The 27,245-nt window shown below is 46.1% G+C and overlaps 2 protein-coding genes across 6 annotated transcripts in view; one reads left to right on the top strand and one right to left on the bottom strand.

The window, feature by feature from the left end:
• Positions 1-12,672, top strand: part of P2RX3 (purinergic receptor P2X 3) — a 31,721-nt gene extending 19,049 nt beyond the window's left edge. Inside the window, exons 4-13 of the mRNA XM_044420839.1 lie at positions 813-884; positions 1,705-1,771; positions 2,821-2,914; positions 4,757-4,834; positions 6,221-6,362; positions 7,341-7,477; positions 8,224-8,317; positions 10,205-10,270; positions 11,324-11,401; positions 12,525-12,672. Coding sequence (XP_044276774.1) covers positions 813-884; positions 1,705-1,771; positions 2,821-2,914; positions 4,757-4,834; positions 6,221-6,362; positions 7,341-7,477; positions 8,224-8,317; positions 10,205-10,270; positions 11,324-11,401; positions 12,525-12,650 — 954 coding nt within the window. The 3' untranslated portion in view covers positions 12,651-12,672. The remainder of the gene's footprint in view (positions 1-812; positions 885-1,704; positions 1,772-2,820; positions 2,915-4,756; positions 4,835-6,220; positions 6,363-7,340; positions 7,478-8,223; positions 8,318-10,204; positions 10,271-11,323; positions 11,402-12,524) is intronic.
• Positions 12,673-14,640: 1,968 nt separating this feature from the next.
• The window catches only part of SLC43A3 (solute carrier family 43 member 3), a 57,207-nt gene continuing 44,602 nt past the window's right edge, over positions 14,641-27,245 (bottom strand). For all 5 annotated transcript variants that reach the window (XM_044420838.1, XM_044420837.1, XM_044420834.1 and 2 more), the window contains exons 7-13: positions 27,087-27,226; positions 25,455-25,606; positions 21,392-21,574; positions 20,433-20,552; positions 20,125-20,311; positions 18,882-19,005; positions 14,641-18,505 (exon numbers count right to left, since the gene is read on the bottom strand). In XM_044420838.1, coding sequence (XP_044276773.1) covers positions 18,347-18,505; positions 18,882-19,005; positions 20,125-20,311; positions 20,433-20,552; positions 21,392-21,574; positions 25,455-25,606; positions 27,087-27,226 — 1,065 coding nt within the window. In that variant the 3' untranslated portion in view covers positions 14,641-18,346. The remainder of the gene's footprint in view (positions 18,506-18,881; positions 19,006-20,124; positions 20,312-20,432; positions 20,553-21,391; positions 21,575-25,454; positions 25,607-27,086; positions 27,227-27,245) is intronic.

Below are 27,245 nucleotides of genomic sequence, written 5' to 3'. Positions count from 1 at the left end.
GGCCATTTAGACAGCATCTAACAGCTATAGGTGACTGGCTGGTAGCCTGAGGCTTCCTGAGTAATGGAATTCTAAGTTGATAACATTAGAGAAGACTAAAACCCATAATGCAGGCCAGATCTGCACTGTAATCTCCACACCACACCGTCTCTGTTCTGTCCTTGTCCAGCTCATGTTAAGTGTTGTGAGGAGCCACGGCCAAGCAGCACTGCCTGAATCGGTAACCTCTATGATACATGCAGTAGAAAATGTAGATTTCTTTTCATGTGCACTCCTGTTGATATTCAGTGTGCATGTGGAGCACTCTTTGAGAGCTCCGCAGTTGTAAAATGTCCCCTAAACAATTCAGCAGCGACCCAGCTTTGTCCAGAGCCCGCCGTGTAGCCAGCTGAATGCGTTAGTACCGCCATCCTCAACTTAGTGCCCTCCACTACCCAGCATCCCTGTTTGTCCCTTCCACTTTGAACCTCAGAGTTGCTCTTTAAAAAAAGTCTGATCCAGGCTTTTAAAAAGTCATACTGCAGAGTCTGATGCTGCAGAGACTTCCTGCAGGTGATCTGGCTGAGAAAGTAGCCAAGATTCCCTGGTCATTGTTTGTTGATACAGCAGGGCAGGCAGCAAATTAATTTCTTTAGGCTACTGACGCTTTTGTTGCAATCTGGCAGTCATCACTGTGGCTCCTGTCTGGGTGTTTGCTACTTCTCTCTCTCTCCTTTGCTTTATATGGAAACTTCTTTCATTCTGTCCTTACCTGGCATCTTTTTCTCCCCTCTTTCCATCTCCCTTGCATATCCCCCCACCCCACTTCACAGGGAACGTCAGTCTTTGTAATCATCACCAAACTCATTACGACTGAGAACCAAGTTCAAGGGTACTGCCCTGAGGTAAGCATGGGCGTCAAGGGAGGATGACGTGTGGAGAACTGGGGAGCTGGTTGCTCCTCCCATGAGCAGATTTTGTGGACACGCTCATTTCAGCAATGTGGGATCAGTCTTTTGCAGGACTGCTCCCCCAAGCTTTTGTTCTTAGCAGGCTGCAGAAGAACAGGGGTTATTTTATGCCACGTTGGACCGTCAGTCCACTGAGGGTAGTACCATCTACGCTGAAGGCAGTGTTGCTCCAGTGCGTCAGATGTTCTAAGGCTCAGCCCTACCTGGAGATACTGAACCTTTGGCATGCGAAGCAGCTGCTCTGTCACCAAGCCAGCCAGTGATGGGGGATGAGGAAGTGGAGCAGAGGACCTGTGGGTTATTTTAAGAGGCCCCCCAGCTTCTCCCCACACCGAAAAGAAAGTGCAGTGATTGCAGGTGGGATGGGAAGAAGTGAAGACATTCTGCTCTGCACAAGTCTGGGCACCTTGCAAGGGCAGCTGCGGAGGCGGATGAATGAGATTATTCACCTCCCCATCCGTATCCTCATCCTATTTTCATTAATGCGTAATTGCCAAAGCTCTCTGGGCAGTTCGCAGCTACTCACAAAATAATTTAAGAAAAATCTGAAGAAAATACAGCATTGAATGCAAATATGCTAAAAATACAGCGTAACATTTCAATATACAAAGCAGAGAACTACTTAAATAGCTGAAACAATTTCAATAAAAGCAGACCTATGAAAACAGCTGGTGTGTCCCACTGTATGCCATTAAATAAAAACCTAAACCCAGGCATTTGTGTTCTCTACCCATCTCTTCTCTCTCCATTCCAGAATCAGCTGGAGTACAAATGTAGCTCCAACAGAGAGTGCCAGAAGCACATCCCCACCACAGGAGGAGGTAAGGAAATGAAGTCACCTAATGAAAAGAGGCACAATGCCAAGGAAGGGTTTCCAGTGCTCTATTGTCCCTGTAACTGTGAAACATTTATGCACCATTAATATAATCTTTTTAGCAAGTGTAGCCGGCAGGCACCCGGCAGGAAGCTGCAGCAAAGGGCCAGCCAAGTAGCAGCCCCGCTGGTGCACGGAGCAGGTACCCTGGGAGCCTCGTGCAGCTCCTCTTGGCTTCTGACCAGGAGTGCTGCTGGTGGAGCCACATCTGAGAACAGGCAGGCGTGAGTAACCTGTAGCCTCTGTCCCCAGCTCAAGAGAAGAGCCCTCCATTCTGCCTTGGGGCAAGAGCACGTGGGGAGGGTGGGAGCTGGAAGAGATCAGAGGGTGGATGAAGAGGGAGTGGAGAGAAGCCGCATGTGTGCGTGCAGACATGCATTTGTGCGTGATGGTGTGTTGAACACCAGGAGCCCGGACCACCAGCCCAGGCACCCGACTTCCCATTTCAGGTTGCTCAGGAAGAGGCAGAAGCACTTGCATCATAAATATTAAATGCTTTATTGACTACAAAGATATTGATAGATACAGATGCAGGTTAGCACTCAGCAAGTGAAGCAAGACTTACACACATGTCACTTCAGCTTGCAGGGCTTCCTAGTAAGCTGGCAGTCACCTTGGCGGGGTTCTGCTTTGCCAGCACCTTTGCACGCTCCTGGTCCGAAGCACACAGCCAGTTCTACCCAGCCAAGTTTCTAAATGCTTCTCTGCTTCCTAGAAAGGACTCCAGGCTGTTAGCTGGTGGGGAAAGGGGGCGTGGAGATGACATGGTTGTCCTAGCTAACTCTTACCTAAGGAAGGCAGTTCATATGGTGAGTGACTCACAGAGTCCCTTCCAGTCTGCAGGGCTTCTCAGAGGAATACAGGCGTAAAAGCTTCCTAGTTTAATGCATCTCATTTAGAGGACTGTACAGAACACAGTGAGCAGTTCGTCCTAACCCCTTGATAAAATGTCTTTTCCGGGCAATCCAAATACAGATGGAATGTTTCCTTCTGCAGGGATCCTGACAGGCCGATGTGTTGACTACAACACCACTTTCCGGACTTGTCAGATCCAGGGCTGGTGCCCAGCAGAGGTGGACAACATAGATGTGTAAGTGCTGCTATAGCACAGCCCATGATTGTTTCAAAGTGCGGGAACACAGGGTGGCATCCAGCAATAAAAACAGAGGCTCAGGCAAAAAACGTTGTGCCAGTAACAATGACTGCTAGCACAATGGGAAACCTGCTACCACAACCCAGAAAACCAACCCGCACAACCACTTCTGCATGTAACGTTCATGGAGCTTTGCTGACTTGGCCTGACTTGTAGCTAAAAAGCAGCTAAAAGCAGATATTCACCAAAAGCCACCATCCCATCAGTGAAAGGTACACTCAGCATTTGGGGTGCAGTGAGTGCCTCCTAGCAGACATTCCTCACCAATCTTCAATGGACTGGTAGGTTGACTTTAGTTTAATGAAACGCCTTTAGTTTAGTTTCATCTTTAGTGTTCCCATTATCCAAACTTCTTAGGGGGGAAAGGAAGCACAAGAATAACTTCTATATTTTTCTGATAATATTTTTGTAAATCAGGTTTTAGAATCAGTGATGTGCAATTCTGTACTACTGTTAGATCAGTTGTGCAATCCACAAATCCTCTTATGCGTGGAACTGCATATGGCAATCCTCACAAGTTCACAAAGTATGCACATTAAGTTAGGAGTCATAAGACAAAAAGAAGCTCCAGAGGATGGACCAATTCAAAGCACAGGAGAAATGCACACAAAATGGGTTCAAACAACATGATAATCCACAGTTAAGTGGATGGGTTAAGTGTGTCCGAACCCAGCTGTGTGTTTGTTAGCCACAGACAATTGACAAGGAAAAATCCAGGTACATTTGTCGCTGGATTGTGTACTCTGGGTTGTTCACGCTGGGTTGTGTACTCTGGGTGGTAAACACCTCCTGGCTGTGTTCAGACAACACAGGAACCCATGTTTCAAAAACAACAACAACTCATAGTCCACCTATACTCAGTCCTTCAGTGTCGGGTTATCATGTTGTCTAAATCCAGGCATAGAGGTTCTGTTTTGGGCTCCCATTGCCCTTGAAGCAGTTTTGCCAGGTATGTCTCCTTTGGGAAAAGAGCCAAACTAGATGAGATACTGTTCCCACAATTAGCAATTCCATGATTTTTTAAAAAAATAAACCAAAATAATTAACAGCCCCAAGCCCCAGTTTATACTGGGACCTTGGCAGAAGGGGCAGAGGGGCTTTTTAACCCCCCCTCCCCCCTCCCCCTCTCTCTGGTCAAGATCCAGACTGGGATCTCGAAGCTACTATTTGTATTGGCAAAAATTCTCCACTCACGCTACTGGAAGCTTTTTTCCCTCCTCGAGAACCCAGTCTGGGTTAAGAGTACAGCAAGGGGCCAAGGAGTAAAGCCCCCCTCATCAGGGCCCCACTCCAGTGCTACTCCATGCTGCTGTTTATTTCAACAAGATCTTGACTCCCATGCGAATGGCATCTGGTTTGTCCCCCGGGGTCCCAGAAAAAAATGCGGGCTCTTCCTTGTTCTCACTTTCCACATTCCTGCAAAACAAGAATGGCTTTTTTCAAACATCACAGCTGGAAAGCATTTAAAAATAATGTGAAAGAATTCTTTTAATAGAATTTTGATCCGCTGTCCATAACTCACAGCTTTCACTTCAAATACCCTTCTTGGAAATTCTTGCTTAAAATTTATTGTTGTTGTTGATTTCGACCACATTTAAGGGATGATTCCTGAAGGTCAGGAAGGGCATTTACTTGCCATCATGTACATACACCCTCTTCAGGTAAAAAGGGCTTCCCAAGGATAAGAGGCTATTCTCTGGTGGGGTCTCTCCTCTGGATTTGTTTCCTGTACTTACCCTTGCTCCAAGAAGCTGATTTGGGTCCATCTTCTCCTTACAGTCCTGTCATGCTAGAAGCAGAAAACTTCACCCTCTTCATTAAGAACAGTATTCGCTTCCCGCTGTTCAATTTTGAAAAGTGAGTAAGGGTACTGAAACCTCTATAACTGAGCTTATATTCCATTCTGGTATGGGATTCTTCATAAACTGTAGGAGGGCTTGTGTCAAAAACCATCTTCTGAAAATTCCTCCAATGCAAAACTTGCCCCTGACCTATGCAACCTGTGTACTGAAGGCCCTGAACAAAGGGCGGGAAGTGAAGGCTGTGTTCATAAATCAGAGAATGGCAGAGATAGAAGGGGCCAAGAAGGCCATAGGGACCAGCCCCCCGCTGTTGCAGGACACCAAGTCACACCATCCCTCTCAGATGGCTGCCCAGATTCTTTCTGAATGCCTCTAGTGTGGGAGAGCCCACAGCCTCTCTGGGTAGCTGGTTCCACTGTTGTATTTCTCTGACAGTGCAGAAACTTTTCCTGATGTCCAGCCTGAATCTGGGTTGTCGCAACTTGAACTAATTATTCCATGTCCTGCACTCTGGCATAAGCAAGAAGAGATCTTGTCCTTCCTCCTTGAGACAGCCTTTCAGGCACTTATAAAGTGATATTATGTCCCCCACCCAATCTTCTCTTTTCAAGGCTGAACAAACCCAGTACCAGTTGTACCACTCCTGGGTCATCAAAGCAGTATATAGTATAGCAGCGCATACGTCTTCCATTCTTTGGGTGGTGTGTGTGTCTGACACAAAGAGCGAGAGAGATCTCAGACACAGCTATAGACACCCACTTGTCTGAATCAGCCTTCTCCAACCTGGTACACTCCGATTGTGCTGGATGTCCATTTTGAATACCATAGCCCTTCAGATGTGTTGGACTACAAATCGTAGCACCCACCAACCAATAGCTCTGATTGGGAGGGCGCTTACAGTTGTAGCCCAACATGTCTGGAAGATGCCAAATTGGGCAAGGCTGGCCAAACAGTGTGTTCCTTTGCAGAAATAGGATAGTAGGTGCAGGCTTCATGCTGATGCCATCAGCCAGTAGCCCAGAGGTCTGCCATATTAGCAAACATGTGAAAAGCACCAGCAAAAGTCTGTGAAAAGATAGAGATGCAAGACAAGGCTCCGGGCAAGTCTTGTTGGCTCTACACTCTCCATTGGCCATTGCGGAAAATTTATCAGTTGATATTATCTCGTCAAGTTACACCATGGAAGTAGCTGGGACAGGATGGAAGAGGAGCTCATGCACAATCCTGACAGATTGATTGCAGCCTCTTTAAACTAGTCACCTTCATGCAATGATGGCCATCGTTCAGGTGTTATCTCCAATTACTGTGAGATTAAGCAATGGCTTGGGAAACATCCTAGGTCTGTGTTTTCTTCCCTATGCCACCCTTTTCCCTCTCTCTTTCCCCCTTTTCATTTGGAGCTCCATTCTCATCAGTCTGGCTTCCTTTGCCTCTTTCCCAGGGGAAACCTGCTGCCCAACATCACAACTGAAGAGATCCAGAGATGCCACTTTGACCCAATAAAGCAACCCTTCTGCCCCATCCTACGGCTCGGGGACATAGTGAAATTTGCTGGGCAAAACTTTGCCTCGTTGGCTAAGACGGTGAGAATGTCTGCTGGCAATATGTGACCCTGGTATGGATTCTCTGTGGCCATTGTGGGGTAGCTGCCAATTCTGAATTACAAAAGTTTGGCTTGACAATCCAGCTCCAGATGCTCACTTAGCGACCTTTAGAAGTCACTGGCCGGGCTCACACATCATAATAACCAACCCTGTGGACTTTGGACTGTGGTTTGCACAGTGTACAGTTTTTTGCCTGGCTGTGCCTGGTACTCAGTCAAGTGCTTTCTAGACTAGCATGGTTTCTATCCTTCTTGCTTAGTTCTCCCACCCTTCTCAGGTACGCCATCAGCCACCACACACACCTGCACCTGAACTTTGGACAAATTAATGCAGAATAGCTACTTATATCACTAATTGACCACTAGTATGTATCAGCCCCAGCCCCATGCCACACTTAAGCATAAAGGGTGAGGGGAAATCTAGGCTTTTGTTAATCTTTGGTGGCTTGTACTTTATGAGGAAAGCAAGTTTTTAAAGGGAAATTAATCCATACTCAGTGATCCTGAGTGTGTGTCTTTAGAATCAGCTCTATGTTCCTCCCCTTTTCATAGTGGCTAGAAGCTCCCTCCTCTGGCTAAGGCAAAGATGGTGAAACTTTTTCAGGCCAATGGCCAAATTTAGTTTTGCAGACGTTCTTCATGGCTAAATTCCAGTGGTGGGTGTGGCTGAAGCAAAAGCTGGCATGGCTAAAACTACCACAGATATAAAAAACTCAAGCATATTGTAGCTTAAAACTGTTCCTACCAGTAGTTAAGCTTTAGGAGAGGCATTTTCATTTTACAAAATGAGCAGAAACCAACAGAAAAGCAGAAAATTGTCCCACACTAAACCTTGAGAGAAAGGGGGCGGGGCAGGGAAAGGGGCAGGGCCATCTGGGAACCCTCACGAGTGGGATTTGGCTTGAGGTTTAACATCCTTGTCAGAGGCTCTCTCCTGAAGCTGTGCTTTTCTGGACAGGGTGGCATAATAGGGATCAAGATTGGGTGGGTCTGTGACCTGGACCACTCCTGGGAGCACTGCATCCCCCGCTATTCCTTTAACCGGCTTGACAGTGTCTCCGAGAAGAGCAAAGTCTCCCGTGGATACAACTTCAGGCAAGTCTGATGTTGCAGTTCTAAATCAAAGCGAGACCCAGAAGCCCCTCTTTCTGTTGTCCTCCTGGGTAAGCTCAGATCCTTCCCCGTGCTTTTCAGCCTCACTCTGGCTTGCAGCCATGGCACCCCTTCCACTCGCATGCCCCCCTCCAGCTGCATAGCAGGTGCTCCAGAGACCTCTCCTTAAAACGGGCGCTACCAGCCCCAACTCATCCCATGCAAAAGATTTGTCTGGGAGGTGCCCACACACATGCATTCCTGCTTGGCCATCCAGACGTGGGGTGGTAGGTCTGCGGCACAGCACCTGCTCAGCATGCAGGAGTCCCCAGCTCCATCCCTGCCACCTGCCATTCCATGGCCAGATCGTGCGTGTTAAGAGCCACCTTCCCCTGAAGCGCTGCTGCCCATCAGTGGTGGGCTAGATGGACCTGGGGCTGCTTCTGGATAAGGCAGCTTCCTTGCTGTGCACCACTGTGCTCAGGCTCCCGGATTGCCCCTGCGCTTCCATCTGCAAGTGGTCCTGCACAGGGGTGCCCCACTTCTGGCACACGGCTGCCAGCTCTCCTCTTGCACCACCACATCAAAGAAAGAGAATGCGTCTCCCTAGGGCATAAATATCACCCTTACCTTTATGTGGCACAGTGAATATTTGCATGCGACCACATTTTGCCATCAGAATAAACAAATCGTGGTGTGTGTGTGTGTGTGTCGGTGTGCATGCGCACACACTTTCCCCTGGCCCACAGGTATGCCAAGTACTACAAGCAAGCGAATGGCACAGAGTTCCGCACGCTGATCAAGGCCTACGGCATCCGCTTTGATGTCCTGGTTTATGGGAATGTGAGTGGACTGATGGCTGCTAAAATCTGGTGGGAGAAAATTGGATTTTAAAGAGGGGATTAGAGAATATCTAGAGCAGCCTTCCCCCACAGGGTGCCCCCGCAAGGTGTTGGAGCACAACTCCCATCATCCCCTGCCAGACAGTGGCCAGCACAACTGAAGGGTGCCAGATGGGAAAGGGCTGTTCTAGGGCAAGAGCACAGGTGAGCCACAGGCTCCCTGCGGCAGACCTGCACACACCCAAAAGCACCACGGGCAAAGGTGGTGGGGCCCTCCTTTTCCCACCTGCGGAGGGAGTGGGGCCCTCCTTTTGCCCCCTGTGGGCAGGAACACATGGAGAGGCCTTCCGTGGGTGTTAGTAGAGCTCAGGTGCCCCTGAAATTGAGGCCCACTGATTGCAGTGGCAATGATGTGCAGGTAACAGGGTGCAATTCTCTGCGTGGGCATGCTGGGGAGTGTCTGACTTTTTAAATGTCCAAACATACATAGGATTGCACCCGCGGCCTGCATTCAGCCCCTTGTTTCTGAACGAACAGAAGTTACCCACCAATTCCAGTGACCGAGGCAAGGGATGAAAAAGGCTCCATTGCAACTACAGATTGTGCCACTGTAGCAAAAGCAGTGGTGTGGTCCCAGTCCATAATATGTTCTCGATATAGGCTGGAGCTCCACATTGGGTTTTTGTTTCTGGGTTTTGGGGGGGGGGGTTTGCTGGAAATTGTACCATCATGTGAAGCCATGTTCTGAATCGGAAGATATTAAGAACTAGGAGCCCACAGCTGTTCTGTCTTGCAATGGAGCCTCCAGAGTTGCTATTCCACTTCTGGGGAGAAAAAACAAGCCGGAGAAAGTGCTTTGCTGCAGAAACCCAGCATGGGGCTCTCTTCTGGACCTTGAGCATAAGGGCCCTGTTGCCACTCTTTCTCAAAACCAGAAGTGGCCAGGTTGAACATTCAGATGAGAACAGTTGTCTACTGTTAACATGTAGTCTTGCTTTCCTACATTCAAACAACCTGGTGTACTATACTGGGCTAATAATCAGATATTGTGGCTTTATACAAGGCTTATCCAAATCTTGGAAGATCAAAACCAAGTATATTAAATGCCCATTTGAGGGAGGGGGGAAGAATAATTTTGGGGCGGCTACTAACCAGGGAAGCAGCTAAGGATGTAAATCTAATATAATTCTTTACGCATGTGTTAGGTTTATGTTCTGCCTTTTTCCCTTCAAGGAGCCCAAAGCTCCTTACATAATCCTCTCCTCAGTCTTATCCTACAACAGCCTTGTGAGGTGGGTTAGGGTGAGAGTCAGCGACTGGCCCAAAGTCACCCAGTGAGCTTTGTGGCCAAACAGGGACTAAAACCCTGATCTCCCAAATCCCAGTCCAACACTCTACCTGTATAAAGATACCCTTACGTTCCCTTGGTTTTTCTACCTACTTATTCAGGTCTCTGACCCTCCTGCAGGGTAACAGGCGTGTGCACAGCGGCCACAACTTTGCTAACCTCTCACTGACTCCATCCAGGAGAAGTAAACGCTCCTAAATCAATTGAGTGTACAGAGTGAGGTTAACTTTCTGTGAAGTCTCACATTGTGATGTTACTACTGAGGAATGATGGGCTGTTTGACAAGCAAGCTGACAAAGCGTGCTCACAGCAAACACAGTAGCACAGAATGGTTTTAAAATCAGTTTTTATGATCCATGCCTGTAACCATTCCACAGAGAGCCACAAACTGTAAAGGAGCAGATAGATCTCTGAGTGGCCAGGGAACCCATTTCTTAACAGAAAGAAAGAGACATAATTTTTTGTTCCCATCTGTGCCAGCCCCTGCTTGTCTGGAGAGAAACTGTTTATCTATGCTAACGCTGCCTTGTGTTCCCTCAGGCTGGGAAGTTTAATATCATTCCGACCCTCATCAATACTGTGGCAGCCTTCACATCTGTGGGGGTGGTAAGTATTCAGCTTTGCCTGAGGGCTCCCCAGCCACCGGCCACCTCCCCCTTTTGTTCTTTATTCCACAGGCCTGGCCAGGTCCTGGAGAGAGTGGCCCAGGGCTGGATTCATCCATCCACACAAGAGCAGTTGATGCTCCTTTGGCAGGAGGTCTGAATGCCATTTTGGAGAACTTGGGGGGGGGGCAGATGGGGGGGATGTGCCCCAGCTACCTCAAGGGCATTGTTACCCCAAGCAGTCTGTAGGGCTCCTTTAAGAAGTGCACCCAAGGAAAATAGGACTCCTTAGGGGGAAGGGAGCCTCCTCTGAGCCCTGGGTGCTGCTCAGGTTTTGGCGATCTGAGCCAGCAGCTTTGCTGGAAATAATGTCTCCTCCCAGATGAAGTGCCTTGGTCTTTAAGCTTTGTTCTACTGCTTGTTTCCACATTATGGATAGCCAACTTCTGATCTGTAATTTGATCTTTACTGCTCTTCAGACCCTGTAGAGCTGCGACTTTGGCTGCTGCTTTCTACTGACTTGCCTTTAGCTCATCTCTTACTTTAGCCAAACACTGAGCCTGATCCAGCCCTAGCAGGACAGCATGTCACCTGTCACTACAGCAAAATTATGGAATTGCTATTTAAATTATCATAATTCTCAATTTGCAGCCATTACGTATCAAGCAGCATATGAAAATTACATGTAAAGTGCCCTATTGTTCCCCTTTGAGATGTATTTCCTCTTTCACTGCAGTGTGTAAGTGGCTACCCTATAGTACGTCTACTTGGAACAAGGTTTCTTCAAGCATAGGAGGAGAAGATAATGTTTTCGATAACATCTAGAACATTCCTTACCAAGAATTTGAGTACACTGGCTGGGTCTTAGGTTTTAGGGAGCTCAAATGAGTCAAGGATTCAAGTCCTGTTTTGGGCAGGGAGCTTTTTTTAAAATCTGAAAATGTTGTTTGCTGTTCCATCAGCAAATTAGGTCCTCAGTTACTCCTGGGGTATCACATTGCTTGCCCGCTCCTCAAGAACGAGAACCTTCTCACCTGTCCTCTTCTCCCCTTAGGGGACAGTTCTGTGTGACATCATTCTCCTCAACTTCCTGAAGGGAGCAGATCAGTACAAGGCTAAGAAATTTGAAGAGGTGAGTCTGTACACACGACACAGCAAGGCTCCCTGTTCCACCTCTGCCAGCAAGGAGCATCTGTTTTCTGTGCTGCCGCTGTTGCTGCTGTGACCCGTTAGCTCAGGCTGAGCTCAGCCGTGTCAATGGTCGAAGACCGACAGTATAAACCTGGGTGTCAAACCTCTTTAAGTCCAGTACCCAAATTCAATTTGCACAGAACAGCAAACCATGTTAAGCATTAATTCCAAGAACAAAGCGGCATTTTCCAATTGCCTGGCAAATCGAAATTCCTTCAAAAGACACTTTGTTTGGAAAATTCTCCCTGCGGACATAAACGCTTTCAGAAGTAATAATCAAAAATCCTTGCTAAAAGGCTGTCTCTTCACTTCTCCTCCGTGCCAAGTCTTGGTGCCGAACAAATAAAGTATTTGGAGAGGAGGTATAAAAGCAGGGTAGAATGGAGTAAACATTCACAAAGTAAGTATTCTGCATAGCTTATGTTTACTAAAAGCACAGAATATGAGGGTTTGCTTGGTCATGATTTGGATTCTGGGGGCAGAGGCTGCACTAAGAAAGCATAATGAGTAGGCCTCCAGCAATGGCTAGTTTCAGGCTAGGACAGGCAGACTCCAGTCCTTCTTCAGCCATGACAAGGACAGGATGCATTTGGGCCAGTCGTTCTCCCTCAGCCAAGTCTGCCTCACAGGGTTGTTATGAGGGGGAAGAGGAAGACCCAGTATACCACCCTGAGATCCTTGGAGGAAAGGTGAGACATGTCGTAAGTATGCAGTGTGAGGCAATGCGGCATAGTGGTTAAGGCATTGGACTTGGGGGACCCAGGAGATCTGGATTCTAGTCCCCACTCTACCATGAAGCTCACTGGGTAACCTTGGGCCAGTCGTAGACTCTCAGCCTAACCTACCTCACAAGGCTGTTGTAAGGATAAAGTGGAGTAGGGGAGGACCACATAAGCTGCCTTGGGTTCCTTTCATGAGGAGGAAAGGGGGCAGGATATAAATGTAATAATAAATTAATGGCAGGACGACATGCTGTTAGTACATAGTCTACAGAAGGTATTATGAAAAGAAAGGTCCAGAATATGACCTTTTCTTCCTGGTTTTCCTGTTCTTCTCCTGACCAGGTGTCAGAGACAGTGTTGCACCCAGACACTCCCAGCAACCCTATGTACCGGAGCAACCAGACACTGGGAGACCGTTGTGAAGAGAAGCAGTCAACAGATTCAGGGGCCTTCTCCATCGGGCTCTGAGAAATAAACCTGAAAGAAGACATTAAAGCAGCTTCTACATAGCTTTTCTGTCTGGACCCTCCAGTCACAGTCTACTGATGAGGGAACTGGTTGGGGTTTTTTGGGTGCCATCATTCTTCCCATTTAATTCTCCCTTACATTTTTCATCAGGAACGTATCAAGCCCCCCTCTTCTGGGAAGCTTTCAAGTCTTACCGAGTCAAAGGATCAATTCCTGCTCCTCATTTTTGGGAAAAAGGCCTCAACGAAAATATTACCTAGTAAAAGAGAGATTGATGGATCCCCAACGTCAGACTGCTGATGTGGAGGAAAAAAGGGTCATCTGGGTCAAGCTCTATGAGGGGGTCAATTAAATAGAAACCTAAGAATTGAAAAGAGTGCCCCTTTCATCAAAAGCATCTCAGATGCCTAAATCAGGAATAGGAATCTTAAGCCCATGGGAGTTTCTCATCTAGCCAGGAGCATCTTCCCCACAGTACCAAGGGAAAAGCTCTGATCAGCTGCTGACCAGGATAAGAACGTTTCCCTGTTGGGTTGAATGAGGGAGCCAGGCAAAGAAGCTGGCAAGCAACTCCTCTCTGCTTGCATCAGGGTCGACAAGGTGTTCATTCGCACTTTAGAGTAGCCATAAAGACGGTTAGCCTTTGGGGTACTATCTGAACTACTGTTGAGCGATTCAGTCCCATCTCCTCCTCACTTGTGTGTCAGATGCTTGGGGTGCCTATTTCTGAGTAGAGATGCTGCTCTTGATTATTTCTGAGTAAACGTTTTCTCTTATTAGTGAGAAACAATGGAATTTGTGGGTAGGTTGGATTTTTCAGCCCTGTACATATCTGCCTTTGGGCCCATATGCCATTGGTGCTTAAATTAAAAGCTTCTCTGAAGTGGAATCCAGACTTCGGATGAAAATGCATCCCCCACCTGCTAGCAGTGGGGCTGCTGCTGCTATAGCTGTTGCTCACACCCCACAAGTGTCGCCTCCAGTTTTACCATGTGGCAATATTGCCACTATATAGAGCACAGAGTTGTTGGTGAAGGGAGCTTTATCTTCTCCTTGCTTTTTGAACTGGCAGGCTGTCATCCACAACAGAGGGGCCCTTTTTGCTCTAGGGGCTGGCTGATATCAAGTGGTCCTCCCTGCAAATCTTGCCCATCCCATGATGCCATGATGTTGGGTGCTATGGCACCCACCTTTTCCCCATGCAGGCAGGGGGACGGAGTTCCGGCGAAGCGGGGTGGGGAATCTTCAGCTTCTCTCCAATCCAGAGTAATGCTTAACTGCTGAACCTCCCTTACAACAGGTTCCACACAGGCACAGAGCCCACTTGTGTGATGCACAGAGACCACAACAGGTTTCTCCTTTGTGCTGCTCACCCTCAGATGGAGGATGAGCAATGAATTGGGAATCTCCACATTATTTCCAACCGGAGACGCCATGAGGATTCTTTTCTCCAAGGACTGGAAAGCAGGGATACGTGGCGGATGCTCAACCCTCCGTCCCTGAGCTGCATTGGGCCCCAGTGGAGGCCACATGAGGCCCGCAGACTACAGGTTGCTCTCCCCTGCCTTAGGCAAGGGGGTGAACATTTCTGGAGAAAAATAAAATGCTATGTGTAATACAGCAGATGTGGAAGTCTTAGAACATTGCCAGGCATTTTGGCTTCATTCTCCTGTGTCAATGCTCAGGACTTAAGCTGCTGAGAGCTGTGTGCATGTCCCCCACTGGGCACGAGGCCACGCAAGCATCGTCACCAGTGCCCGGTTGCAACATTCAAAAACAGGCTTGCACGTGCAGTCCCGAAAGATAGCCTGAAAACTCCGCATGAAGCCATGAAAAGATAGCCATTGCTGCCTTCTTTAACCATGTTGCTCACATGTTCGGCAGGGATGGTCCCTGCTGGAAATAAGGTGTGTTCTCCTGTCTTCTGGAGTCCTCCGGGCAGTCCTTTAGCTACTAGCTTCTTTCTTTATGAGAGGCAAGCATAGGCGGATTTCAGATAGAACAAATGAAGCATGGCTGGTATTACTCAGAGGGCAATATTACAAAAGAGGAAATTATACATACTATTTCACACTGCTGGCACAAGCTTATATGGTCCATAGTCAGCTTCAGGTTACATAACAACATTGCACAGTATCCTTGCAGGACACAACCACTCATTCAGAAAACAGTAATTACAAATACTCTCAATTAGTTAACATGTTCCCAAGTGACAAGTGTGTTAATCAAACTGTCATTAAATTAAAACAACACTTCAAGATGCCTCTTACCTAGCAGTCATCATTATTTTTTCCAGTAGTCATTTCTACATTCAGTGCTTTTGAGGAAATTTTCCTGTTCATAAACAGTTTCACCACTTCTGGTTAGGATAGTAGCTTTTGCAAGAACAGTCTGAATAATACTTTTTCAGCACAGAGTAAGAGCTGGATGAATTGATGCAACCTTCAGCTTAAATAACCACTGACTATAAGACAACACTAGAACTTGCATGCTTGACAGAAATCAAAAGTATTCTGTAAACCTTCCCGACATAAAGTCAGGGAATCACACAAGCCTTTAATAGCAAATAAAAGAAATGTATGTACAAAGATATAAATCCAAATATAAATCTTACAGGTAACTCAGTTCCATCCCCTGTCTTATATTCAAACCACCCCTTCTAGTAGCAGTAATATATTGGGTATTGGAATGTACACACACAAATTAGGTCAGGGTTAATAATGAAAGAGCTTAAATTTGCTTTGCTGCTGCTGTTGTTTAAAATAAAAGTCCTGTGGAACTTGATAAACATGTATTGTGGCATGGCATTTCTTTGTTGCTATTTGCTTCATCTTTTTTGGATGTATCCCAACAACAACAGTTTAAAGTAAATATATATTCTACCTCCCCTACGGTGAACTGGCGAGGTGAGACCAAGAAGTGAGGCTAAAATTATGTAATTTATACCAAGGCAAAACTGAACCAGTGATTTTATCATGGGGATTCATAAACCAACATTGAAACCAAGGCTAATTTAAAGGTCAGGTATGAAAACATCTGCCTGGCCTACTGCTATCAGTGTTTCCTGAGAATTAAATCCCACTAATTTCACTGAGACTGACCACCCAAGTAAAATTGCAGTTATACACATACCTGGGAGTAAGCCTGAAGGAAACAGAACTTCCTTCCAAGAAAGCATTCTGAGGACCAGACTGCACATATGGGTAGGCCTGCTGCCTTAGACAGGTGGATGGTGTGGGCAGGTGGGGGGAACAGTATCAGGAAACTAAGAGTGCTCCCAGATAAGGTTTTTATTGAACAATCATTCTGCCTTATTCACAAAATGTACTGGGGCTCCAAATGACACAGTAGTAACTTAGGGCTTTTAAACCACAGAAAATCTGTTGTGGGTTGCATAGAATAGCTGCATAACATCTTTTGACAGGTAGCACTAAAACTGTCTGCTGGGAAGCTGTCTAGGTCAGTGGGAAGGAGCTTTCTGGGGCACTCATATGGACAAAGAAAGAGCTTTCCATTCAGGCAGAGGTCATAAATCCTCCACTTCTGACAGCTGGGAAATGAAGACATGTTCACTGCAGTGCCAGTCGTCCTCCATTCACCTGAAAGTACTGAGATGCCCAGCATGCTGCATTTTAACACTATCTGTTGCTCCTCTTGCTCCATGCAGGCCTCCTGCTTTACTCCTTGTCTGGTAGAGGTGACTCGCACCATCAAGTTATTCATGTTCGTGCTTGCGATGGGCACACATAGATTGTGGCATTTTTCATAAGGTTTTCACCTAGAATTGTAAACTTGGCACACCGTAGGCCAACCAGTCTAGCCTCCTGCTCTGTGCCGAAGCTGGGGTTGGCGTCCTGATAAGAATGACTAGGTTAAAAACTGGCTATGAGGTTGTCTAAACCAGGGTGGGCAGAAAGTAGGTCTCCAAATGTTTTACACTTCAGTTCCTAGTATTCATAAGCAGAGCACTGCACCTTCCTGACAGGGATTTCAAAAAAGGGGGGGTAGAATCCCCTTTCAATTGGCCAAAGAGGCTGAATCCCCTCTCCAGTGATGATTAGGAAAAACCACTGTTCTCGCAGTCAAGCGTAGCTGATACAGGAGCAACGCTAGCACAGTTCCAGGACTCAGCAATGGACCGCAGTGTTTCTCCTTTCTGTGCCCTGGTAACAGAGCTTGGCTGCAAAGCAGGAGTACTGGACTCCTTCCAGCCAAAGGGCCCAATTCTATTCCAGAGAAGTTCTGGGGGGCAGGTGCAGTTCAACAGTGAGTGGGGATTAAAGCAAAAAGGGTGAGGCAAAATATTTAAATGTCACTGTATTGTAGCTTAAAATTCTCAGGAGAGGCAATTCAAGCTTTTGGAATGAGGGTAATGGCTGGACAATGCCTGGAAACCTACCAGATGGCTGGTGGTCTGGCACATCCTCGCTTGGGGAATGCTGGAATGATGCAGTTGGCTTCCAGCCGGAGCTTCTGCATCCCAGCTGTAAAGGGGGAAACGAACCAAGCACTGAAGAGAGGGAGGCAAAAGAGGGCCTGCATTCCCAGGCACAGGGCAGCAGGCTCTTTGGTTCTGGTAAGCACAGTTTGGATCTCTGTTCAATTCAAATTTTAATTAACCCTGGACCTCTGTAATTCCCACCACTTAAAAACACTCCCAGGTCCCCTCCTTCCTGTAATGATAGTTTCCATTAGCAAAACTGGTATTTATTTCCACAACTGGTGATTTTAATTAAAAACACTTATTAAAAGCATTGTAATAGTTTAAAAGCTTCCCCTAATACTAAACAGTTTTTTCTGCTTAATGTTCTGGTATAGACTTTGGTTCTTGAAAATCAACATTAACATGTATTTTCAAAAATCCAAAACCATGGTTTCACAATTTAAAAAATTAATGGGTAGATAGAAATGCCATCCACATACAAAAATACATTTTTCTGACATATTAAACTCTGTAATTGGTGAATTTCAAGCTACTTGTAGTACTGACACTTTTATATAATCCACAAAAATATATCTCTGGAAAAGAATGCAGAAGTCAGTAAACTATAGCCAAATGCCACATATCAAAAGAAAACTATATGCATTTAATTCCTAAAAAAATAATGCTATTTGAAAAGAGGGAGCAACAAACAAACTGGTCTGGAAGAAACAGGGTTATAATCTGAGCTATAGATAGAAAAGCACATCTGTGGCAGTGAGTGAACTGACTGGGGAAATTATGCCTGATTATGTTGGACTGTGGCTATGAGCAGAATCCAGTGAGTGCCGACAATCCCATTGCTGATTCCGTTGCACAAACAGGTCCCCACACTTGCAAAACTGAGATTTAGCACTTCGCAGGGGAAGCCCTGAAATGAGGGGAAATGCACTTCTCAACAGGGACAGGTCAGCGCTGCTCCCAGTTACAAGCTCTACAAACCTGCCCCACTCCAGAAATGAGCATTTTCACTCATTTCCACTTGCCCAGGAAGCATTAAATCTTTGTCCTTAATGCAGAGGGTAGTACTTGTGGGTGGGAGTTGGTGGGGCGCACGAGAATTGATGGAGCTATGAAGAGCCCAATCGGTTTTCCTGGGAGCAAAGCTCAGTGAGGCAAGACTTATTTTCACAGCTTACTCTTCAATTCTCTTTTCATGTCTTCTCAAGCTTCCCTTTTGTTCGGAGAGGATCCCAAAGTCTATACAGCAAAGGGCTCAGATGGAGGACTCCCCGCCTGGCTTTCCTGTAGCCAGGACTGTGTTGCCTGTGCTGCGTGCTGCAGCTTGCTTCTTCTCTAGCCGCTTGCACTCCCGCCATACTGTCCAGGGGCTGACCAAAGCCAGCAGCATTAAGAATATGAAGCCAATGTTCACCTGAAAGAAGGGACAGAAAATAATGCAAAGACTGCAACCAACAAACCTGCTTTGTAAAGGGAACTTGCTGCCAGATGCTCCAGAGCTTAAGCAGGAAAGCAAAAGTAAGAGAGATGCCACTTGCCAAAAATCCACTCATCCCCAGGGCAATTAAGGATCCTGGACCCATGTCCACCTTTATACCTGATTGCCCCAATTGAATGCACAGCCCCAAAATTGTCCAAACTGACCCAATGGCTCCAGGACAATTTGAAGTTGCCTGGTTCCAAGCCTGGTATTCTCTGTTACGTGACAGTATTGTGCAAAGAACAGACCCCTTCTTGGGGTACTGGCTGCCCCACAGCAAACAAGAGACACTGAGATACTGAATACTCACATAAAAGGGATCCCCCTTGAATGGGCCCTTGATGAGTGCAAAGCAGGGATACTGCAGGAGGGACACCACTGCTGAGAGTCCCATCACTAGACCATAGAGCTTCCCAAAATGCTCCATGGGAAACCTGCCAAAACACAGAACACACAAGAGAGCGGCTCATGAGAAAAGGGTCATGGCATTTCTTAGTGGCCTCTCCTCCACAATTATGACTTGCCACTGCTCTGCTTCTTCTCCACCTCCCTTCTCGACATTCAGCTGCCTGTGTCCCTTTCCTTCCTCATCATCAGGACAAAGGACAGTGCTTGTCACATCTCTGGTAAGGTCTGCAGCACATTTATCTGCAGTATTTGCATCAATATTTCATGGTTTCCACAATCCAGGGGTAACAGAGGAGAACGGCATCTTAGCATTCAACAGATTCAATTCCCAGATTTGCTTAAGGAAGGATATGTGCTCAAACTCAACCTGGGAATGCATGTCTGTATTTATTCAGTCACCTGCACAATAAGAAAACCACCAGCAGGTCTGCAAACAGATAAAGCCCTATTCTCATATCAGCTTTCTATGGTACGTTAGGCCAAGCACGACAGTCACTCCCCCACAGTGCTGCCAACATAGCCGGACTGACAAGCAGAAGCACTGAGAATCCAAATCATCCAATCCAGCCCATGGAGTCCAGCTTTAGAAGGGTCTCTTAGCAGGGTTCTGGAAGCTCAGAAAACAGCAACTGTGTAAACTGCTTCTGAAGCCACATTCTGCAGCCTGCACTGAAGTCTATGAAATAAATAAAGGGGCAGCAAGAGTAGTTTGACTATTTCTATTTAAAAAAAAACAAACCAAAACCAAAACACCAATGCCAAGAAAGATCCTGAGTAGGGATTTCCACGCATGCTAGGGGAATGATTCATTTATATTCAGTCAAAGCATTCAGAACCCTGGACCCCCAGGGGTCTGAGTATCACAGAACGCTAGCTACCAAAACACTTCTCTCTTTCATCCACCCCCTTCAATCCCTCTCACTCTAAGGGAGGCAGAAGGCATATTCTGGAGAAGGCCATTTGCTGAGTGGCAACACATCTATTTTGCAGGCAGAAGATGCCAGGCTCAGTCTTGGCTTCATGGGTTGGGCTCCTGCCTGAAACTCTGGAGAGCTGCCATGAACCAGCATCAGTGGAAGTGGACTAGAGGGACCAAGGGTCTGAACCTGCCATTCCCAAGCCACCCCAAGAGACCAGTCACTTACGCAATAGCCAAGAAGGCAGCATTGCCGCCATAGAGGAAGGAGCGGCTCAGAACCTGCATGATGAAGGTGGCATACTGCACAGGGAGCACTGGGATGGAGGCACAGATTGAGAAGACCATGCACTGCAATACCGTGACGGTCAGCGATAGCACACAGGAACGCAGGTCTGCGAGAGAATCTGACACCCCTGCGATGAGAGAGAGAATGCAGCCAGAGAAACCAATCCATACCGAAATATCAGAGGGAGTCCAAGGAACTCAACATCCCTTAAGAGGGAAGGAGGCATCCACATCTTGTAAAGGTCATACCTTGGGAACTCTCCTCCTTTTTCTGCCTTCGTTTATGACGGTCAAGAATAAGCCCATTCCAAGGGGCACAAAGAATTCCGCACAGCTGGGTTAAGGCAAAAGCATTGGTGTAGACACTCACTGTTGGCAGAGGAAAAAAGAATTCAAGACACAAACAGATCTTCTGCAGTAGCACAAGCCTTTTCCTAAGTTTTCCGTGGCTATAACCCATACTAGATGTTAAGTCCAGGAAGACTTTGCTCTCCAGAGGTTCCAGGGATGAAGCAATCTCTATTTCTGGGCATTAACTTCTCTGGGTTGCTTCCAGCATCCATGGCACAAGGAGAGGCACTTCCCCGTAGCTACCAGAGCAGAAACAAGCAGCAGAATTCTGTCACCACTTACACCCCAGATTTTGCAATGACACCATTCAAATTTTACCACAGCAGCTTAGTTCATTTTAGAACATACCACCCTCTCAAGCCATTCTTGGCTACACTCCAGCACTCAAGGAAAATAGCAATTCCGCGGAGAGAAGGTACGTATTTCCTGAGGAGAAATAGCCTTTCTCTCCTGGCAAAAGGGCCACGGTCCCCAAACCATGAGAGCAAACACAGAGGTGAGCCTCAAAATGGCAATGAAAAAGAATGTGGGCAACTTTTTCTTTAAAGCAATGCCTTTGCTTTTCAGTTGAAACCTTCCTCAGAGACATAACATGAACTTAGTATTACTCCTAGCAAGGCAACATCTCTCACAGCTCATTCCTTCTTCTCTGGGTTCTTCTACTCTAATCAGTTTCTCCCAGTAACTCCAGTCCATCTCCACATGCATCTTTCTTCATGTTTGCTTCTCACATATCCTAAATCTTTAGCCCCCAGTTGTGGCCGTGAGGATTCCATTCTCTCTTGCAAAGGAGATATTCTGTTAGCCACCACCTGAATGTTGCCCCCCCCCCCCAATCTCCTGGGTTCCCTCAGTACCAAGAGAGGAGTCTCCGTCCGCCAACTGTGTCAGCATGGGGTTGAGGATGCTGATGAAGAGGTAGTGGCGCAGCTGCATCACTGACAGCCACATCAGATGCCAGAAGAACATCCTGGAGAAGACACAGCTCCGGAAGGATTTAACAGCTGCTGGCTTCAGATTTGGTGTGGTCTCAGTATCATCTTTTAAAAAGAGAGAAGAGAGGCAGAAGATGCAGTATGTAGTATCAAGACTGAATTGATCTTTATGCCACAGAGACAAGATCTGTGCACATTAATACTTTGCTAGTGTTTCATTGCTGACACTACCAGTGCAAAAGAAAGCTTTCTAAGCATAAGTCAGATACACATGTGCTGGACCAGTTTTATCACCACTTGAAAAGGGGTGGTGGTGTTCAGCATATAGAGACCTAGAGAATAATTCTTTCTGACTAGCACAGGAAAAGAACAGTTATGTGAAACACATTCTAGTATATGGTTTACATTTGCACAGTAGTGATGTGATACTAAATGTGATTAAATTCTTGCAGGAATGTTAGACAGTAATTCACACTTCCTGGGGGAACCACAAAGAGTAAGCAATTATGACATCTGGATTAAACCTGCCTACTTCTGCCCACCCCCCTTCATGGATCACTGCCTTGCCACTGTGAAGGGGCTTGTGTAGAGCAATGAAGCTATGAGCTAAGCTGCACAGGGGCACCCAAGATGGTCAGGTCAAAGCCTCTGATAAAATGTGATCCGCTGGAGAAGGAAATGGCAAGCCACTCCAGTATCCTTGCCATGAAAACCCCATGGAGAGTACCAAAAGGCAAAGGGATATGATGCCAAACGATGAGCCCCTCAGGTTGGATGGTGTCCAATGTGCTACTGCGGAAGAGCAGAGGGCTCATCCTAGCAATGGCAGAAAGAATGAAGTGACTGGGTCAAAGCCAAAAGGACACTCAGTTGCGGATGTATCTGGTGCTGAAAGGAAAGTCCGATGCTGTAAGGAGCAATACTGCATAGGAACTTAGAATGTAAGTTCTATGAACCAAGGTAAGCTGGACATGGTCAAACATGAGATGACAAGACTGAACATCGACATCTTAGGAATCAGTAAACTAACATGGACAGGAATGGGTGAATTTATTTCAGATGACCATCAGGTATACTACTGCGGGCAAGAATCCCTCAGAAGAAATGGAGTAGCCGTCATAGTCAATAAAAGAGTAGGAAAAGCAGTACTGGGATACAATCTCCAAAATGACAGAATGATCTCAGTTCGAATCCAAGGCAAACCATTCAACATCACAGAAGTCCAAATTTATGCCCCATCCACTGGTGCTGAAGAGGCTGAAGTTGACCCATTCTCTGAAGGCCTACAACACCTTCTAGAAATAACAGCAGAAAATGATGTCCTTATCATCATGGAGGATTGGAATGCTAAAGTAGGAAGCCAAAAGATAACTGGAATAACAGACAAGTTTGGCCTAGGAGTACAAAATGAAGCAGGGCAAAGGCTGGCAGAATTTTGTCAAGAGAACATGCTGGTCATAGCAAACACTCTTTTCCACCAACCCAAGAGATGACTCTACACATGGGCACCACCAGATGGTCAACACAGAAATCAGATTGACTATGTGCTCTGCAGAGAAAGATGGAGAAGCTCTATACAGTCAGTAAAAACAAGACCAGGAGCTGACTGTGGCTCAGATCATGAGCTTCTTCTTGCAAAATTTAGGCTTAAATTGAAGAAAGTAGGGAAAAGCACTAGGCCACTCAGGTATGACCTAAATCATATTCCATATAAATATACAATAGAGGTGACAAATAGATTTAAGGAATTAGATCTGATAGACAGAGTGCCTGAAGAACTATGGAGGGAGGTTTGCAACATTGTACAAGAGGTAGCAAATAAAAACATCCCAAAGAAAAAGAAATGCAAGAAAGCAAAATGGCAGTCTGAGGAAGCTTTTCAAATAGCTGAGGAAAGAAGGGAAGCGAAAGGCAAGGGAGAAAGAGATACACCCAACTGAATGCAGAATTCCAGAGAATAGCTAGAAGAGATAAGAAGGTCTTCTTAAATGAACAGTGTGAAGAAATTGAAGAAAACAATAGAATAGGAAAGACTAGAGATCTCTTAAAGAAAATTGGAGATAGGAAGGGAAAGTTTCATGCAAAGATTGGCATGATAAAGGACAAAAATGGCAGGGACCTAACAGAGGCAGAGGAGATTAAGAAGACATGGAAAGATTACACAGAAGAGCTATACAAGAAAGACCTTAACGTTTCCGATAATCACGATGGGGTGGTCGCTGACCTCGAGCGAGACATCCTGGAATGTGAAGTCAAAAGGGTCTTAGGAAGTCTTAGCAACAACAAAGCTAGTGGAGGAGACAGTATTCCAGCTGAGCTATTCAAAATCCTGAGAGACGATGCAGGGAAGGTGCTACATTCAATATGCCAGCAAATTTGGAAAACTCAACAGTGGCCACAGGATTGAAAAAGGTCAGTTTACATTCCGATCCCAAAGAAGGGCAATGCCAAAGAATGTTCAAACTACCGCACCACTGCACTCATTTCACATGCTAGCAAAGTTATGCTCAAAATCCTACAAGCTAGTATGTGGACTGAGAACTAACAGATGTACAGGCAGGGTTTCGAAGAGGCAGAGGAACTAGAGATCAAATTGCCAACATACGCTGGATCATGGAGAAAGCTAGGGAGTTCCAGAAAAACATCTACTTCTGTTTCATTGACTACGCTAAAGCCTTTGACTGTGTGGATCAAAACAAATTGTGGCAAATTCTTAAATTGATGGGAGTACCGGACCATCTTCTTTGTCTCTTGAGAAACCTATATGCGGGTCAAGAAGCAACAGTGAGAACTGGACACAGAACCACTGATTGGTTCAAAACTGGGAAAGGAGTTTGGCAAGGCTGTGTACTGTCATCCTGCCCATTTAACTTATATGCAGAGCACATCATGAGAAAGGTGGGGCTGGATGAATCACCAGTTGGAATTAAGATTGCCGGGAGAAATATCAACAACCTCAGATTTGCAGATGATACCACTCTAATGGCAGAAAGTGAAGAGGAACCAAAGAGCCTCTTGATGCGGGTGAAAGAGGACAGCACAAAAGTTGGCTTGAAACTCAACTTTAGGAAAACTAAGATCATGGCATCCGGTTCTCTCACTTCCTGGCAAATAGATGGGGAAGAAATGGAGGTAGTGACAGATTTTATTTTCCTGGGCTGCAAGATCACTGCAGACGGGAACTGCAGTCAAGAAATTAAAAGACACTTGCTCCTGGGGAGGAAAGCTATGGCAAATCTAGACAGCATACAAAAAAGCAGAGGCATCACCCTGCCAACAAAAGTGTGTGTAGTCAAAGCTCTGGTTTTCCCAGTTGCAATGTATGGCTGTGAAAGCTAGACCATAAGGAAGGCTGAGCACCGAAGGTTTGAGGCCTTTGAACTGTGGTCCTGGAGAAGACTCCTGTGAGTTCCTTGGACTTCAAGGAGATCAAACCAGTCAGTCTTAGAAGAGATCAACCCTGACTGCTCTTTAGAAGGCCAGATACTGAAGATGAGACTCAAATACTTTGGCCACCTAATGAGAAGGAATGACTTACTGGAGAAGACTCTAATGCTGGGAACAACTGACAGCAAAAGAAGGGGACAGCAGAGGATGACATGGTTAGATGGAGACACTGAAGCAGTTGATGTGAGCATAGGTGGACTCCAGGGGATGGTGGAGGACAGGAGGAATGTTGTCCATGGGGTCATGATGGGTTGGACATGACTTCACAACTAACATAACATAACTTCTGCCTTCCTTTGGAATAGCAATTGTTGATAGTGACAGTTCAGAAGTACATGGGGCCTTATGCTCTATCTGGAATGAGAGGGTGCCTGGTTGCCTATGAATTATTGGTAGTTAGACTGTATGAAAGGCAGGTCTCAGAAGTTTATCGAAAAAGAAAGAGAATATATTCCCCACATGGCATTCCTGGCTAGTATGAAGTTCTGCCAGTGGCAATCTCTAACCAGAGATCTTGCAAACATGTTTCAGTTCCTACCTTTGCCAGAAATTGCTTTTTGGGCATCATGGTTCTCAGTGAGTGCTGAGTCACTATTATCTGAGTCCTGGACTTCATGCACATCTGGGCTTTTGGTGGAGCGTTGTTCCTCATAGGTGCGGTATGACTGGGACCTCCTCTTACAGCTCAATCTGCAAGCACAAAGAACACGGCTAGCACTTCCCCCCCAGCCCACGCACACACGCACCAGTCTTCATGTTGCATTCCCCCACATTCTGCAGACAAAGAGCTAAAGCAAAAGTTCCTCAGATTCTACACAAAATGTGCTGAGACAGACAGATGGGTACAAGACAGATGTGATTTTTCTGGCCAATGCAACATGATAGGAAAATATTAAACTATAATAACATTGCTCACAAAGCTGTCAAAAGAAATATCTAAAAAAAAAAAAAACACGCACGAGCTATACATGTATAGCCAAGCATACAAAAGAAAAAGGGGGAAGGCACAAGAAACTGGAAAACTCATCCTCAGATCAGGTTATCTTTCTCAACAGCAAATCAGATTGGTACTCTGCTTGAGTTAACTACTAATTTCCATATTTAACTCAATTTTTCCCATCAATTCTTTTTGCAGAGGTACCTCTGGAACTGTGACATTATTTACTAGCCAATTCAGGATGCAATCCTCTACCTTGGTAGAAATGAAAACTGCTAGAACTGTTGACATGGATCCACACATCTGCCTGAATTCTGAGGTTCTCCTAGGGGTGTAGTATGGGGACTGCGAACACCTGCACTTCAAAATTTACCACTGTACAACTGGATTCAAAGCATAGAGGTGACAAATTGGAAAGCAAGCAAGCAAGCAAGCAAGCAAGCAAGCAAGCAAGCAAGCAAGCAAGCATCTCATTTCAAGCATCTTCACCTCTTCAAGAACCAGCTTTTTCTCTTCAAAAACAACGGCAAGGCTACAGTTAACCTGTCCCTGTGTGTAACACAGACTGACCCTTATTCCCAACTCATGCCAAGAACCAGGTTATTAGTGATATTGCCTGAACTACAGGTATCCTGAAACAATGGATTCAAACTGGGGATCAAAGTTTCCAGAATCATTTCAGTGACAGCCACGTGATCTTCTCTTAAGCAGCAAGAATTTCTGAAGATGCTGCAACATGACACCTAAGCACTCCAAATTACATTTTTCAAAGGGGTTCCTGATGGTGTTGCTGAAAAATCACCACAAAAAAAGTTTGGGAGGGAAAGTGAACAAGAAAGGATGTGAATTTGGGGTTGCCAACTCACTCCAAAAAATGTCATGGCTACTTTAAGAGCAGGATGACATGCTAAAAAAAAGGTCGATAAAGTAAGAGCAGGAATATAAACATTATCCACTAAAAATTTTGCACACCCAGCTGCTGTTAAAAAGCACAGTGACAGTGATTGGTTGGGGTGTTGCTGACCCTCTATGAATCCCCGGGCTTATGTTCCCAACAGCTTCTTGAAGAAGCAGTCAGCAAGCAGGATTGCCTTGGGCAATAGTTGATGTCCAAGCACTAGATTAGCGTGAGGAAGGAAGAAGGTCCAGATGAGGGGCTGCAGACAGGCAAGAGACTGAGATTTTTGGAAGACAAACAGAGGAGGCAGCTGTGTACCGACAAGTACTGCTTACCCATAGGTGTACCCTGGGGGCAGTGGATACGGGATATGGTGGCGGGGCATCAGGAAGAACGTGCGGATCAAGTGCCAGACACTGCACGCAGACATGAAGAGGAACATGGATCTCAGTGAAAGGCCTTGTTCATACAGCAGCTGTGGGCGAAAAGCACAA

The sequence above is a fragment of the Varanus komodoensis genome, unplaced genomic scaffold, assembly GCF_004798865.1.
Source record: "Varanus komodoensis strain SLA01 unplaced genomic scaffold, ASM479886v1 scaffold110, whole genome shotgun sequence".
In the NCBI taxonomy this organism is placed as follows: Eukaryota; Metazoa; Chordata; class Lepidosauria; order Squamata; family Varanidae; genus Varanus; species Varanus komodoensis.
This window is presented reverse-complemented; position numbering and strand designations above follow the sequence as displayed.